Source organism: Oryctolagus cuniculus, chromosome 11, assembly GCF_964237555.1.
Source record: "Oryctolagus cuniculus chromosome 11, mOryCun1.1, whole genome shotgun sequence".
Classification (NCBI taxonomy): domain Eukaryota; kingdom Metazoa; phylum Chordata; class Mammalia; order Lagomorpha; family Leporidae; genus Oryctolagus; species Oryctolagus cuniculus.
In genome coordinates, this window is record NC_091442.1 from 72412019 (window position 1) to 72428531 (window position 16513).

At 40.6% G+C, this 16513-nt stretch overlaps 1 protein-coding gene across 3 annotated transcripts in view; it reads left to right on the top strand.

The window, feature by feature from the left end:
• The window catches only part of MYRFL (myelin regulatory factor like), a 136654-nt gene that overhangs the window by 33843 nt on the left and 86298 nt on the right, over positions 1-16513 (top strand). For all 3 annotated transcript variants that reach the window (XM_008256780.4, XM_070052617.1, XM_070052619.1), the window contains one exon: positions 8982-9072. In XM_008256780.4, coding sequence (XP_008255002.2) covers positions 8982-9072 — 91 coding nt within the window. The remainder of the gene's footprint in view (positions 1-8981; positions 9073-16513) is intronic.

Sequence of the window (16513 nt, forward strand, 5' to 3'; positions counted from 1 at the left end):
TATCTCAGCTAGGATTTTAGCCCAGACCCGACTGTGGAACTAGGGTCCTTAATTACTATTTTGCAAACTACCTATGTGACAAAGGAGTAATATCCAGAATACATCAGTAACTGAAAAACTCAATAGCAACAACAAAACCCCCCAACTAATCTAGTTAAAAAATGGTCAAAAGACTTCAACAGACAATTCTCAAAAGAAGAAATACAAATGGCCAACATATATATGAAAAAATGTTCAACATCACTATCCATCAGGGAAATGTAAATCAAATCCATAATGAGGGGACTGGCTCTGTGGTGTAGTGGGTAAAGCCACTGCCTGCAGTGCCGGTGTCCCACATGAGTGCTGGTTCGAGTTCTGGCTGCTCTACTTCTAATCCAGCTCCCTGCTATGGCCTGGGAAGGCAGTAGAAGATGGCCCAAGTCCTCGGGCCCCTGCACCCACGTGGGAGAACCGGGAGAAGCTCCTGGCTTCTGGCTCCTGGCTTTAGATAGGCACAGCTCCGGCTGTTGTGACCAACTGGGGAGTGAACCAGTGGATGGAATACCTTTCTCTCTTTCTACCTCTACTTCTCTCTCTGTGTAACTCTAACTTGGAAATAAATAAATAAATATTAAAAAAAAAACACAATGAAATATGCCCTCACTACTGTCAGAATGGCTGACATCCAAAAGATGGAGTAATAAATGCTGATGTGGATGTGAAGGAAAGGGAACTCTTACACACTGTTACACATTCAGTAGGAATGTAAATTAGTACAGCCATTATGGAAAACAGTGTAGAGATTTCTTATAAAACTAGAAATAGGCTTGCCATGTGACCCAGCATTCCCACTACTGGGCATATACCCAGAAGACATGAATACATTGTTTTTGTTTTGTTTTGTTTTTTAAAGATTTATATATGGGGTCAGTGCTGTGGTGCAGTAGATTAAAGCCCTGGCCTGAAGTGCCGGCATCCCATATGGGCGCCGGTTCTAGTCCTGGCTGCCTCTCTTCCTATCCAGCTCTCTGCTGTGGCCTGGGAAAGCAGTAGAAGATGGCCCAAGTCCTTGGGCCCCTGCGCCTGCGTGGGAGACCTGGAAGAAGCTCCTGGCTCCTGGGGAGTGAACCAACGGAAGGAAGACCTTTCTCTTTGTCTCTTCCTCTCACTGTCTGTAACTCTAACAAATAAATAAAATATTTTAAAAAAGATTTATTTATTTATTTAAAAGTCAAGAGTTACACAGAGAGAAGAGGAGAGGCAGAAAGAAAGAGAGGTCTTCCATCTGCAGGTTCACTCCCCAGATGGCTGCGATGGCTGGAGCTGCGCTGATCCGAAGCCAGGAGCCAGGAGCTTCCCCCTGTTCTCCCACGTGGGTACAGGGGCCCAAGGACTTGGGCCACCTTGTACTGCTTTCCCAGGTCGCAGCAGAGAGCTGGATTGGAAGTGGAGCAGCCAAGACTTGAACTGCCACCCATATGGGATGCTGGCACTGCAGGTGGCGGCTTTATCCGGCCTGAACCACAGCACTGGCCCGAACACATTGAGTTAATGAAATACTTGCACCACGGTGTTTGTAGCAATATTGTTCACAATAGCCAAAATATGAAATCAACCAAGGTGTACAGTATCAGATGAATAGGCAAATAAAATCTGGTGTGTGTGTGTGTGTATATATATATAATTACATATATATTATAATATATATATTATTCAGCTATAAAAAAGAATGAAATTTTACCATGTGTGAAACTGGAGGACATCATGTTGAGTGAATTAAGCTGGACACAGAAAGACAAATATTGCATGTTTTCCCTTATGTATGGGAGCTAAAATTAAAAAAAAAAGCCAAAAAAGAGAAAGAAATGCTTGTATTATCAGTTCTCCTGCAAATATAGGGTTTTTTCAACCTTTATTTTAAATGTTTGTCAAAAAAATTGTTAAGAATCATATGCTACTATAGTTTGAATGATCTGTAACTATTTTAAAATTCACTATCTATGAAATGGACATTTTTAAAAGATTTTCTTATTTATTTGAAAGGCACAGTTAGAGAGAGAGAGAGAGGAGGGGAGGTGAGGGGAGGAGAGGGGAGGAGAGGAGAGGACAGAGATATTCTATCCTCTGGAAGATCCCAATATGACTGCAATGGCTGGAGCTGAGCCATTCTGAAGCCAGGAACCAGGAGCTTCATCTGGTTCTCCCACATGGGTGCAGAGGCCCAAAGATTTGGGCTATCTTCTGTTGCCTTCCCAGGCACATTAGTAGGGAACTGGAACCAAAGTGGAGCAGCTGGGACTCAAATTGGTGCCCATCTGGAATGCCGGCACTGCAGACAGCGGCTTTACCTGCTACACCACAGCACCGGCTCAGTGGACATCTTTTCCTTTGATTATTGTTTATAGCCCTTGCCCATACTCCTGCAGAACTATGGTCTTTTTACTTTTTATATGTTGAACTCTTTATTTAGTGGAGTATTGAGCCTTTGACGGACTATAATGTAAATTAAAAATATCATCTGGGCCCGACGCTGTGGCATAGTGGGTAAAGCTGTCACCTGCAGTGCCGGCATCCCATATGGGCGCCACTTTGAGTCCCGGCTGCTCCTCTTCACATCCAGCGCTCTACTATGGCCTGGGAAAGCAGTACAAGATGGACTAAGTCCTTGGGTCCCTGTACCCATGCGGGAGACCCTGGAAGAGGCTCCTGGCTTTGGATCGGCACAGCTCCAGCTGTTGTGACCATCTGGGGAGTGAACCAGTGGATAGAAGACCTCTCTCGCTGCCTCTCTGTAACTCTGTCTTTCAAATAAATAAATATAACTTTAAAAAATGTTATCTCAAATTTCTTTTTTTTAAATTTGGAAAAAAATCCCTACTTGAAGCTGACGTGACATAGGAGGTTAAGCCACCACCTGCCATGCTGGCATCCCATATGGGTGCTGATTTGATACTCAGCTGTTCCACTTTGGTTCCGGCTCCCTGCTAATGTGCCTGGGAAGGCAGTAGAAGATGGCCCAAATGGGCCCCTGCCACCCACATGGGAGACCCAGAAGTTCTTGGCTCTTGGCTTCTGCCTGGCCCAGCCTTGGCTATTATGCTCATTTGGGAAGTGAACCAGCAGATGGAAAATTAGTCTCTCTCTTTCTCTCTCTGTAATTCTGCCCTCCAAATCAATCAATCAATTAATCTTTGTGGAAAAAGAGCTCTGACACTCTTTTGTCTTTGTGTCTCTAGCACTTGACACTATGCCTGGCCCTTAGAAGGTGCCTATTGTTGTTGAGTAATATGATCAGGGAAGGCCAATGTTGCTGTGGTGTAGCCTGCCTCGGTCCAAAATCCCAGCTGTAGGCTGAATGAACTTTCAAAATTACAAGCCCTTGGTTATTCCATTGCTCGACTTAAAATGTCTCAATGTCTCCATAACTTTCAAGATAAAGCCCTTACTATGATCCCAGTGGACCTTCAAGCCCTGGTGTCTACAGTCTTGCTCGAGGCACTTTCCACCTTCGTACTTACATTCACTCATTCGAAGCTTTATTTACTCGTACAACAAATCTGATATTTATTGAATAATTATTGTGATCTAGGTCCTGCTCCAGATGCTGAGGATTTGTATGATAAACAACAATCTCTGCCTCCCAGGGCTTAGAGTTGAAAAAGAGTGAGACAGACATACAGCGGATAACTGCTACAGCGATTGAAACAAAAGTATGGGGTCTGCGAAGGGCATTGCTCTCAGTCTGTGCCATGTCCTTCCATGCCTACTGGCTCCAGCCAAAAGGCGCATTTCCATAGGAGCCCTGCTGCTGACCGAGTTCATTTACAAATGCTCTTTTCAGTTCCTATCTCTCCTCTTCTGGCTGTCTCCATCTCTCTCTTTTTCTCTGCCTTTCAAATAAAAATTAATTAATTAATTAATTTTAAGAAGCTTATGGAAAATGCCTGTTATGGGAAAACTATGCAAACTATGCATGATTTTTTTTTTCCAAATTGCACCAAAATAAACTGATCTTTTAATTATATTTTCCAAGATCTTTTGAAGTACCCTGGTCTGTTTACTAGTAGGCTCTAGGGATGTGACTTGAATTTGTCCATGGTACCATTAGTGGATTGATCTTCAAAACCATGTGCTTTATTGTTTTCTGGCTAAGGCCACGGGCAGCAGGTCAGGCCACTGTCTTGTAGCTGGCTTTGTACCTGGAAGGGGTGGCAGAGAACTAGGGTTAGGAAGAGCCTTGCATTACAAGAACAGTAAAGGGACAGCTTCCCCGACTCTTGCAGGCAGCCTGTGCAGCTTCTTGTGAGAGCCGAACAGTGGCAGCCCCTCCAAAACACACAGATAAATGTAGAAAAGGGTGGAATCAGTGTCTGAAACTCAGCCTTCCCGGGTGTGGAGGAGACACCCAGGGATGCACTCTTTTCTGGTCTGGGTGTTGGAAACAACAGTCCAAGATGATTAGAGTGAAGTGATTATTTTTTTTAAAGCGTGAGATTTATTTTAAGAGCCAATGGAGAATTGCTGTGTGTGTAAAACCTCCGGAGAACAATCTAATCTGACACTGTGGATTTATCTTGTTGAGTGATTTCCTTTGGGTATGGAAAGCACAGATGTGATTTTTGGAGTCCTGGAGGAAGCAGCTCCTGCAGGAGTTCCCTCTGTCCTTGTTAATTAAGGGCAAGCCAGGAAGCCTCAGGAGCTGTGGCCATCCTCTCTGTCGGCCTGGGACTGGTGGGGGCTGGTGGGTGATATGAAAAATGTGGCACCTCAGTCAGGTCTTGGAATCCATGAGCCATCTCCCGTTTCTTCCTGGGGAGTTGTGTGTATGAGTGCGTGAGTGCAGGGGGGATGCTGTTGAAAGCAGATGGGACACCAGCTGGGGCTTCAGTGGGAGACTAAACCGATTTCTCCTTCCATCTGCTTTCCTTAGCCGTAGGCTTGTCCAAAGCCCAGGGAAGCAGTAGGAGCAGCGCAGTCCTCCCTGAAGTTGGCTGGGATCAGGGGAAACAGGAGAGCACCAGCTGCTGGTGGGGGTGATTGGGTGGGAACGAAGGGGGTAGAGAGAGAAACACGCTCAAGAATCAGGGTAGGCCTGGGTTGGCTTCCTTGTGCCACTCACAAGCTGTGTTAAGTGTCGCTAGCTCTGGGCAAGCTAGTTTACCTCTGTAATCACTTGATCTCATCTGTAAACTGGGTATCAATGATGTCTGCCTCCTCGGGCTGTTAAGAAGATTAAATGAGATAATACAAACGAAGTGCTTATCCTTTTGTTTGGCTCAGAGGAAGAACTCCAAAGTCTGAATGTCCCCGGACAACTGCTGTAGTGTTTGGATCATCCTTCTCCTGTTCTTGTCTTCATGTGATCCTTTCCCACAATGCAACCAGAATGACCATGAAGAGCTTAACATGCCACTAGCCAGAGATTTTTCCATTGCTCTGACCTCCTCTCCTATCCCCATGCCCCTGCATTCTAACCATGCTGAAATGATTGGCTTTGCAAACAGGCTCAATACAGACCAACCAACCTTGGCTCTTACTCTTGCCACCCCACACCTCACAAGCTTTGCCTTTTACCTTTGAACTTTGCAGGACCGGTTTATTTTGGCAGTTGACTCCAAACTGAAAGAAGCTTCCCATTTGCCACTGCCTCTCATGCTACCCTGCTTTATTTTCATCACTAACTCAAAATACTCTGTTTATTCATTATTCCTAGTTAGTGGTATATATCCTATATTCCCCTAAAGTGGTAGGTGCTTAAGAAGTGTTGGTTGAATAAATGGAAGAACAAATGTGCCTTGTCCTGCTCATTCCATCTTCTTTCTCCAAAGTCTAGCTCAAGTCTAAACTCAATTATGAGGCCATTTCTAACTACTGTGATTTTTTTAGGGGTCTCTTTCTCCTATGAGTCCAGAAGACACTTGGGTTATGTCCCCCCCATTTCCCTCTTGGCCCATGTCTTCAAATATAGTTGATGATGCCTCTTCTCTGCTATTTTCACAATTCTGGAACACAGAGAAAGAAAAAAGTCTCCAAATTATTATTAAGGCACCAGCATGAAACATAAGGAATATTGGTATGTGGATACAGAGTTGTACTTGGATACAACTTATATACTAGGATAGCCCTCCCCTCCCCAAATTCATTAAGCCTGTATTACATTATCTGTCATCTATTTCAGATTTTAATAAGATGAAAGAAAGGACTTTGACTTTCCACTGTTGGCAAAATCCAAAAACAAAACAAACAAAAACCAAAAAATCCTCAATTTATTTTTAACATTAATGGATAAAGCTCCAATTTTTTAAATCATTAAACATGTCACTGGCTGTTTTTTTTTAAAGATTTATTTATTTATTTATTTGAAAGTCAGAGTTAGACGGAGAGAGAAGGAGAGGCAGAGAGAGACAGAGGTCTTTCATCCACTGGTTCACTTCCCAATTGGCTGCGACAGCTGGAGCTGCACTGATCTGAAGCTGGGAGCCAGGAGCTTCTTTCAGGTCTCCCATGTGGGTGCAGGGGCCCAAGCACTTGGGCCATCTTCTACTGCTTTTCCAGGCCATAGCAGAGAGGTGGATCAGAAGAGGAGCAGCCAGGGCTAGAACCAGTGCCCATATGGGATGCCAGCGCTTCAGGCGAGGGTGTTAACCCGCTGCGCCACAGTGCCGGCCCTGCACTGGCTGTTATTTGTTGTGGGTTTTCTCTCATGCACATACTTATCAGAACTTATATATATATGTATGAATATATTCACACATAATCTTAAGGACAGTCTTTGGAATCCATATTGAATGGGCAGTGCCTTTTGGCATCAATCAAGAAGGTAAAAGGGTATCATACCTTTGATGCATGAATTCTAACATAGGATCATCTTTATGTTCCTTGATGATAGCATCTTCTCTTAATATTGAATTTTTTAATTTATTTTATTTTAACTTTTATTTAACAAATATAAATTTCCAAAGCACAGTTTATAGATTACAGTGGCTTCTCTCCCCCCCCATAACTTCCCTCCCACCCGCAACCCTCCCATCTCCCACTCCCTCTCCCATTCCATTCACATTGAGATTCATTTTCAACTATCTTTATATACAGAAGATCAATTTAGTATATATTAAGTAAAGATTTCAACAGTTTGCACCCACACAGAAACACAAAGTGTAAAGTACTGTTTGAATACTAGTTATAGCATTAATTCACATTGTACAACACATTAAGGACAGAGATCCTACATGAGGAGTAAGTGCACAGTGACTCCTGTTGTTGACTTAACATATTGACACTCTTTTTTATGCTGTCAGTAATCTCCCTAGGCTCTAGTCATGAGTTGCCAAGGCTATGGAAGTCTTTTGAGTTCGCCGACTCCAATCTTATTTAGATAAGGTTATGGTCAAAGTGGAAGTTCTCTCCTCCCTTCAGAGAAAGGTACCTTCTTCTTTGATGGCCCATTCTTTCCACTGGGATCTCATTCACAGAGATCTTTCATTTAGGTGTTTTGTTTTGTTTTGTTTTGTTTTGTTTTTGCCAGAGCGTCTTGGCTTTCCATGCCTAAAATACTGTCATGGGCTTTGCAGTCAGATCTGAATGCCTTAAGGGCTGATTCTGAGGCCAGAGTGCTGTTTAGGACATCTGCCATTCTATGAGTCTGCTGTGTATCCTGCTTCTCATGTTGGATCGTTCTCTCCTTTTTAATTCTATCAGTTAGTATTAGCAGACACTAGTCTTGTCATTCTTCTAATGTTGAATTTTTACAACATTTATTTAGAGTTCAGGTATACATTCACATATATCAGTCTATAGTTTCATTTATTTCCTCTCAGATTTTGGCATCAGTTTTACTTTGACTTTATATAAATAATTGGAAACTTCTTTTTCCATATTGCATAAGAGTGGACTAATGGCTATTATTAAATAGATACTATGAAAGGTTTGAAGTCATGATCCACAATGCCATTGGTACCTGGCTTGTTTTCACACTTTCAAAAAGAATTATTTACTTTATTTGAAAGGTGGAGTGACTGAGAGAGGGAGAGACAGAGAGAAATGCTCACAACAGTCAAGGCTATGCCAAATCACAGCCAGGATCCCATAACTCCATCTGCATCTCCCCATAGGTGGCAGGGGCCCAAGCACATTAGCAGGAAGCTGGATAAGAAGCTTGGAGCATCCAGGACTTGAGCCAAATCTGCGATATGGGATGCAGGTGCCCCAAGCTGCAGCTTAACCAGCTGCGACACAATACCCACTACCTCAAACTTAATTTTAACAACTGCCCTGTTTAATTTTCTGGCCATTTCTGATTTTTTTCATTTGTTTGCCTTGAGTTTTCTAGGTATAAAATAATGCTATCCACAAATAAGATAGTTTTGTTGCTCTATAATATATACTTATATTTTATATTCTTTTAAAATTCTAACAATATTTATTATAATCTGAAAAAAGTCAACAGAATTTTGTAAACCAAGAAAAAGACTACTGTTTAACATTTTGTGAAGTCTGACAAAATATCAAATAAGATATTGAAGTTCTTATTGAGTATAACTGGAAATGATTCATCAAGCCAACAAGCCAACCATATGTCTATCCATTCATCCATCTTTCCTTCTTTTGATCCATCCAATAAATGTTTACTGCTTGCTTGTTTCATGCTATGGATCCTCACAAGTACAATAAGAAAAACTTAAAGATTTGAAAGATAGATAGAGATATAGATGATGAATAAAAACACAAATAAACAACTATAATAGTATATAAAGAAACGTACATGGGGCTATAGAAGCACACAAGATAGGGGCATCTAAACAAGTTTTGGGCAGCTGGAGGAAAGTGACATCTAATGAGATTTCTGAAGGAAGTATCTGGATAAAAGAAAACCAGTCTCAATAAATGCGTTGTGTTGTTTAGTTGCTTTGAGATTCTGGTGTGTAAGCGTGTCAAAAGTGTTAGTCACTGGTTGTTCCGAAATCCTCACGGTTCTCAAGCTTTTCCTTTTGTGTTTGCAGCCCAGGGAGCAAGCAGCACACTGGAAAATCCTGCCCTGGACACAAGTCTGCTGGAGGAGTTCTTGGGCAATGATTTTGATTTGGGGGCTCTGTAAGTAATGACAGTGCTGCTCTCTGTTTGAGGTTTTAAAATTGGATAATTAAATAATAATTTAATTGAATAATTTACTGAGCCAGGAAGTTATTCTTTTTTTATTTTCCAAAAATGCTGGGGTAACATTGGCATCATTTCCATTATAAATCTTGGGCAGATTTCACCAGTGAAACCACCTGGATCTGGGGTTTCTTTTGTGGGCAGTTCCCCTTGCCTGCCCTCCTTCTCCCAACACAAATTCAATGTCTTTAAAATATATGGGACTCGGGCTCGGCACTGTGGTGTAGCAGGTAAATCCGCTGTGTGCAGCGCCGGCATCCCAAATGGGCGCCAGTTCTAGTCCCAGCTGCTCCTCTTCCCATCCAGCTCTCTGCTATGTCCTGGGAAAGCAATAGAAGATGGCACAAGTGCTTGTGCCCCTGTACCCATGTGGGAGACCCAGAAGAAACTCCTGGCTCCTGGCTTTGGATTGGCACAGCTCCAAACATTGTGGCTATCTTGGGAATGAACCAATGATGGAAGACCTCTCTCTCTCTGCCTCTCCTTCTCTCTGTGTGTGACTCTGACTTTCAAATAAATAACTAAATCTTTAAAAAATAAATAAATAAATAAATAAATAATGAAATATATGGGACTGTTCAGGTTATTGGTAGCTCTCAGCTGAGGCAGTTGTATCTTTTTAAAAAATTTTTTTAAAGGATTTATTTATTTATGTGAGAAGTAGAGTTACAGACAGAGTGAAGGAGAGACAGAGAGAAAGGTCTTCCATCCACTGGTTTATTCCCCAAATGGCCGCAACAGCTAGAGCTGGGGTGATTCAAAGCCAGGAGCCAAGAGCTTCTTCTGGATCTCCCATGAGGGTGCAGGGGCCATCTTCCACTGTCTTCATAGGCTGTAGCAGAGAGCTGGATCAGAATAGCTGGATCAGCATATGGGATGCCGGTGCTGATGTTTTTTTTTTTCTTTTTTTTTTTTTTCTTTTTTACAGGCAGAGTGGACGGTGAGAGAGAGAGAGAGAGAGAGAGAGAGAAAGAGAGAGAAAGGTCTTCCTTTTGCTGTTGGTTCACCCTCCAATGGCTGCCGCAGCTGGCGCACTGCGGCAGGTGCACTGCGGCTGGCGCACCGCGCTGATCCGAAGGCAGGAGCCAGGTGCTTCTCCTGGTCTCCCGTGGGGTGCAGGGCCCAAGCACTTGGGCCATCCTCCACTGCGCTCCCAGGCCACAGCAGAGAGCTGGACAGGAAGAGGAGCAACTGGGACAGAATTCGGCACCCCGACCGGGACTAGAACCCGGTGTGCCGGCGCCGCAGGCGGAGGATTAGCCTTTGAGCCACAGCGCCAGTCCAGTGCTGATGTTTTTGATCAATAGTTCATTCCTTTTTATTGCTAAGAAAGACTCTTTTGAATTATTATAACACAATATATCTGCTCACCTTTTTAACAATATTTGGGTACTTCCATTTTTGGCAATTATGAATAATGTTTTATAAATATGTACAGATTTTTTTGTGTGATGAAGAGTTTTAACTTCTTTAGGGTAAATACTTAAGGACTTCTGGATCATATTGTGAATTTAATTTTAGAAATTATCAAATTCTCTAGAGTGACCATATCATTTTATATTACCACTAGCTGTAGATACCAAGTTGCTTCACTTCATAATGAATTTTTAGAATTTTTATTATAGCCATTCTAACAGGTTTGTAGTCATCTTCCATTGTGTTTTAATTTGCGTTTTTCTAATGACTAATGAATTTGGGCATCATTTCATGTGCTTGTTTGCCATTCAGATGTTTTCCTTGGTGAAGTATCTGTTCAAATCATTTGCAATTTTTAAATATTGGGATTATTTTCTTATCTTTGGGTTAGAAAAATGTTTAAATATTCTGGATATTAGAACTTTGTTAGACATGTGATTAGTGAATATTTCTCCCAGTCTCTAACTTATGTTTCCATTTTCTTCACAGTGTCTTTCTCAGAGCAAAAGTTTTACTTTTGATGATGTCCAGTTTGTAGAATTTTCTGATTTTTTGTAGGGTTTTATGATATGTGTTTTGTACCTAAAAAATACAGATTTTGTCTAATGCAAGTTTCCAGAGATTTTCGCCTGTTTTTTTTTTTTTTTTTTTCTGAAAGGCTTGGAGTTTTACATTGCACCTTTAGAATTATGATACATTTTGAATTAATTTTTACATAAGAATTGAGATACAGGTCAAGATTAATTTCTTTGTGTATCAATGCCCAATTATTCTAGAATCATTTATTGAACAGCCTTTTTCCACTGAATTGTCTTTACACTGTTTTTAAAAAGCATTTGAGCATACTCATATTAGTTTATTTCTAGCATTTTATTCTATTCTGTTGATCTATGTGTCTATCATCTTGACAATATCACATTTTTTTGATTATTGTACTTTTAGCATAAGCCTTAAGATTATATAGTATAAATTTTCCAAATTGTTTTCTTTTTCAAAATTATTTTGGCTTTGCTGGCTTATTTGATAAATCACATATATATAAGAATCTGATGTCCAAACAATTCTACTGGATTTAGATTAGGATTATATTATGACTAGAGATCTTTTAGGGGAGAATGGCCATCTTATCAAAACCGATTCATGAACATGGTATACCTCTCTGTTTATGTAGGCCTTCTTTGATTTCTTCATTAGTATTTTACAATTTTTAAGAAACAGATTTTGTACATATTTTGTTAGATTTATATCTAAATATTTCATATTTCCATTTGTGCTATTGTAAAAGGTTTAAAAATTAAACTTCTAGCTACCCTTCACAAGTATATAGAAATACTACCAATACTGTCAGTAGAGTTGGGTACCACAATCCTAATAAAGGCATTTATTGGATCTAAGAGCTTTTTTAGGGATCATATTTCTTGAGATTTTTCTATGTTGGCAATATCATCTGCAAATTGAGGTACTTGTATGTCTTTCTTTCCACACTATGTACCCTTTGACCCCTTTTCCTGCCTTATTGAACTGAGTATAATGTTAATAGAAAAGTAGTGGGAGTAGACATACTTTTCTTCTCTCTGATCTTAGAGGAAAAAATTCATTTTTTTTTGTCATTAGGTGTGACACTATCTGTGTTTTTTGTGATGCCTTTTGTTAGCTTGAGGAGGTTCTTTTCTACTTCTAGTTTGCTTATAATTTTTTTTTATAATAAATGGGTGGTGAATTTTGTCAAATGTCTTTTCTATATTTGTTGATATTATGTTTTTCCCTTTCGTCTTTTAATATGGTGGAGTACTTTGCTTTATTTTGGATATTGAACTGCTTTGAGTTCCTGTGATAAACTTCGGTTAGTTGTGATGTATTTTTTTAAACTTTATTTAATAAATATAAATTTCAAAAGTACAACTTTTGGATTATAGCAGCTTTTCCCCACATAACCTCCCTCCCACCTGCGACCATCCCATCTCCCACTTCCTCTCGCATCCCATTCTTCATCAAGATTCATTTTCAATTATCTTTATATACAGAAGATCAACTTGGTATATACTAAGTAAAGATTTCAACAGTTTGCACCCACACAGATACACAAAGTATAGAGTACTGTTTGAGTAGTAGATTTACCGTTAATTCACATAGTACAACTCATTAAGGACAGAGATCCTACATGGAGACCAAGTGTACAGTGACTCCCATTGTTGATTTAACAATTGACACTCTTATTAGAGCCTCGAGTGATGTATTTTTAAAAAAGATTATTTATTTGAAAGGCAGAGCTAGTCAGAGAGAGAGAGAGAGAGAGAGAGAGAGAGAGAGAGAGAATTGAGATTGAGAGATTGATCTTCCATCTGCTGATTCACTCACCCAGAAAGCCACAATAGCCAGGGCTGAGCCAGGCCGAATCCAGGAGCCAGGAGCTTCCTCCAGGTCTCCCATGTGGGTGCAGGGGCCCAAGTGCTTGGGCCACCCTCCACTGCCTTCCCAGGCACATTAGCAGGGAACTGGATCAGAAGTAGAGCAGCAGGGACAGGAACTGGTACCCATATGGGATGCTGGCATCTCAGGTGGAAGCTTTGCCCACTATGGCACAATGCTGGCCCTGTGATATACTTTTTAAAAAAATATATTTCTGGGGCTGGCACTGTGGGTAAAGCCACTGCCTGTAGTGCCAACATCACATAAGGGCACCGGTAGTAGTCCCAGCTGCTCTACTTCCAATCCAGCTCTCTGCTATGGCCTAGGAAAGCAGTAGAAGATGGCCCAAGTCCTGGGACCCCTGTATCCACATGGGAGACCTGGAGGAAGCTCCTGACTCCTGGATTCGGATCAGCCCAGTTCCAGCCATTGTGGTCATTTGGGGAATGAACCAGCAGATGGAAGACCTCTCTCTACTCTTTCTCTCTCTGCCTCTGCCTCTTTAATTCTGCTTTTCAAATAAATAAATGAATATTTTTAAAAAATATATATTGCTGGGTCAGGCTTCCATTGCAGCAGTTCAGTCCCCAGTTGGGATGTCTGCAACCCATACCGGAGTGCCTGGTTCAAGTCTGGACTCTCCACTTCCAATCTAGCTTGCTGCTAATGTGCGTCCTGGGAGGTAGCAGGTTACTGCTCAAGTACTTAAATGCCTGCTACCTACGTGGGAGACACAGCTTGAGTTCCACTCCTCGATTTGGCCTGGGCCAGTCCTATCTTTCTGTTTCTCTGTCTCTCTGCATTTTAAATCAAATGAAAATAAATTTGCTAAAATTTTATTGAGGTTTTTACATCTCTATTCATGAAAATATTGGTCTGAAGTCTTTATCCTGGATTTTTTTTTGGCTTTGATATCAGGATAATTATAGCTTTCTAAAATTAATTGGAAAGCATTCCCTACTCTTGAATTCTCTCAATGAAAATTATGGAGCTGGATTTATTTCTTCCTAAAAAGTTTAGTAGAATTCTCTAGTGAAACCATCTGTGCTTGTAGTTTGCCTTTTTGGAAGGTCTTAACCATAAATTAACTTAGTAGATTCAGGATTATTAATGTTATTTCTTTCCACTTATGTGAGTTTTGGTAGGGTTTTGTTTTGTTTGGTTTGGTTTTTTTTTTTTTTGTCCCAAAGAATCAGTCTGTTTCATCAAGTTGTCAAATTTTTGGCCGTAGAGTTTTTGGTAGGATTCTTTATTACTCAATCTCTGAAGACTGTAGTGATATTTTGTTGTTGGTTCTTCATATTGATAATTTGTTTATTTTCTGCCTCTCTTTTTTAATTAATCTAGTTAGATATTTATGAGTTTTGGTCTTTTCAATTAAGTAAGCTTTGATTTCATTCACTTTATTATGTTTTGTTTTTAATGTCACTGATATCTGGTCTTATTTTTATTATCATCTTCTTTCTGCTTGCTTTTGGTTTAGTTTGCTCTTCTTTATCTAGTGTCTTAAGTGAGAAGCTTAGTTCTTTACTTGAGACCATTCTTTGTTTTCTAATTTAAACATTCAGTGCAATACATTTCCCTCTCCTTATGGTTTCAGCTGCATGCCTCGGTGTTTGGTATGAATATAATGCAGCTACAAACATCTAAAACTCTATGTGTAATATTTGGTTTTCAAATTCATATATATGTGAAAGAACTTACAAATAAGAAAATAGCCCATTATATTTATTCAAGCATTTGTCATCATTGTTGGTCTTATTTCATATCTAGAATTATTTTTCTTCCACTGTAAGAATCCTCTTTATAGAAGATTTATTGGTGTTGGATTCTCTTGTCTTTTCTCCACTGAAAATGTTTTTAGTTTACTTTCACTCTTAAAGGATATTTTTGTTGGATAAGGAATCTTAGTGGATAAATTTTTTTTCTCCTTAAGAGCTCTTTGAAAAGATTAATGCAATATCTTTTGGCTTCTGCAGTTTCTGATGACAATAGATTTTGTTTGAATCCTTGTACCTTGTATGTAAATTGGCATTTTTTAAAAATCTTTGACTTTCGTCCATTTGATTGTGATGCATTTGGATATAAACATGGTTTTCTTTGAAATTATAGTATTTGGGACTCACTCAACTTTTTGAAAGTGTAGAATTATGCTTTTCACCATGTCTGGGAAGTCTCTTCACATTTGTTTTTCTGTACCAGTGTCTGTCTTTTCTTCTTCTAGGACTCCAACAATAAAAGACGGTAGGCCTTTTGACATGCACACAGGTTCCCAAAGCTCAGTTCATTTTATCAGTCCTCTCTCTGTTGTTCAGACTGGATAATTTCTATTGATCTGTCTTCAAGATCACAAACCCTCCTCTGTCATTATCACCTTCACTCTGTTGTTGATCCCACTTTAGCATTCCCTGCCCTACTGAAACAGACAGTGGAACTGGGCCTGAATCTTAATAGTGGTAGGGAAGCCCATTTGTAGGTCTCTTAGCGCCATTTGTCAACAGAAACATCTTTGCCCAACAGACTAGCAGAAAGTATGTAAGTCTCACACACACACACACACACACACACACACACACACACACACACATACACACTCGAAAGGAAGGGGCGAGGAGAGAGGTAGAGATGCTCAACGGCTGAGCCCACGCTCGGAGCTGGTTGTTCTGCTCCAGGCACTGCATGGGCTGAACCCAGACACTAATTGCTCTGTGTCTGCCCGTCACAGTCCTCTCATTCCATCCAAGCAGCTGGGGTGAATTATGAACAATGGGTATATTCTTATTTTCTGCCAAAAGTTCTCCAGTCTCTCTCCCCTAAGTGTCTTCGTAAGAGGTGGTACAGCTGATTCCACCAGAGTTCTGCTTAATCATGTGGGCCAATTTATAATTAGCAGAAAGGCCTTTACCTGTTTGGAGGGGTGCCTGTCTTTTTACCTGGAGGTCTGACATCTGTCTTACAGTCTTCGTCTCCTCGATGATAATAATAGTCCTCCGTACAGGACCAGAGATACCACCCCAGCCTTCCCCACTGCAGTTGAGATTTAGGCCTGGTTTGCCCAGTAGGATTCAGTTTCTGTCTTTGTGGAGGAGGAGGTTGGGAGATGGATTGTAGGTGAGGAAGAGAAGAAACTATTGAGCATTTGCTAAACATTGGGCATTATTCTTTGACGCTTACACATTCAGTTATTTAGGCACATATCTGATGCTACACATTTCATTTGTTGGAACTCTGCCAAATTAGTAGGAAATTATCAACATCTTGCAGACAAGGAGATCGAGGTGCAGAGATTCAGTAACTATGCATAGGTCAGTAAGAGGCCAGGCTGAGATTAACATCTACCTGGCCGAACATTGTGTGTCCTTTCTCCTACGTGCTGTATTATGGCCTGTTTTTGAGGAATGTGAACTTCAGGGGAACATGTGGTAAGTACCTAAAATTATCAACCAAAAGGTGTGGCTCAGAAAAGATCAAAGCCACAGTTTTGTGAAGACTATCAGAGTTCAGGTTCACTAAAAAAAAGTTCTATGATCAGATAACCTGTTATTACTCGATA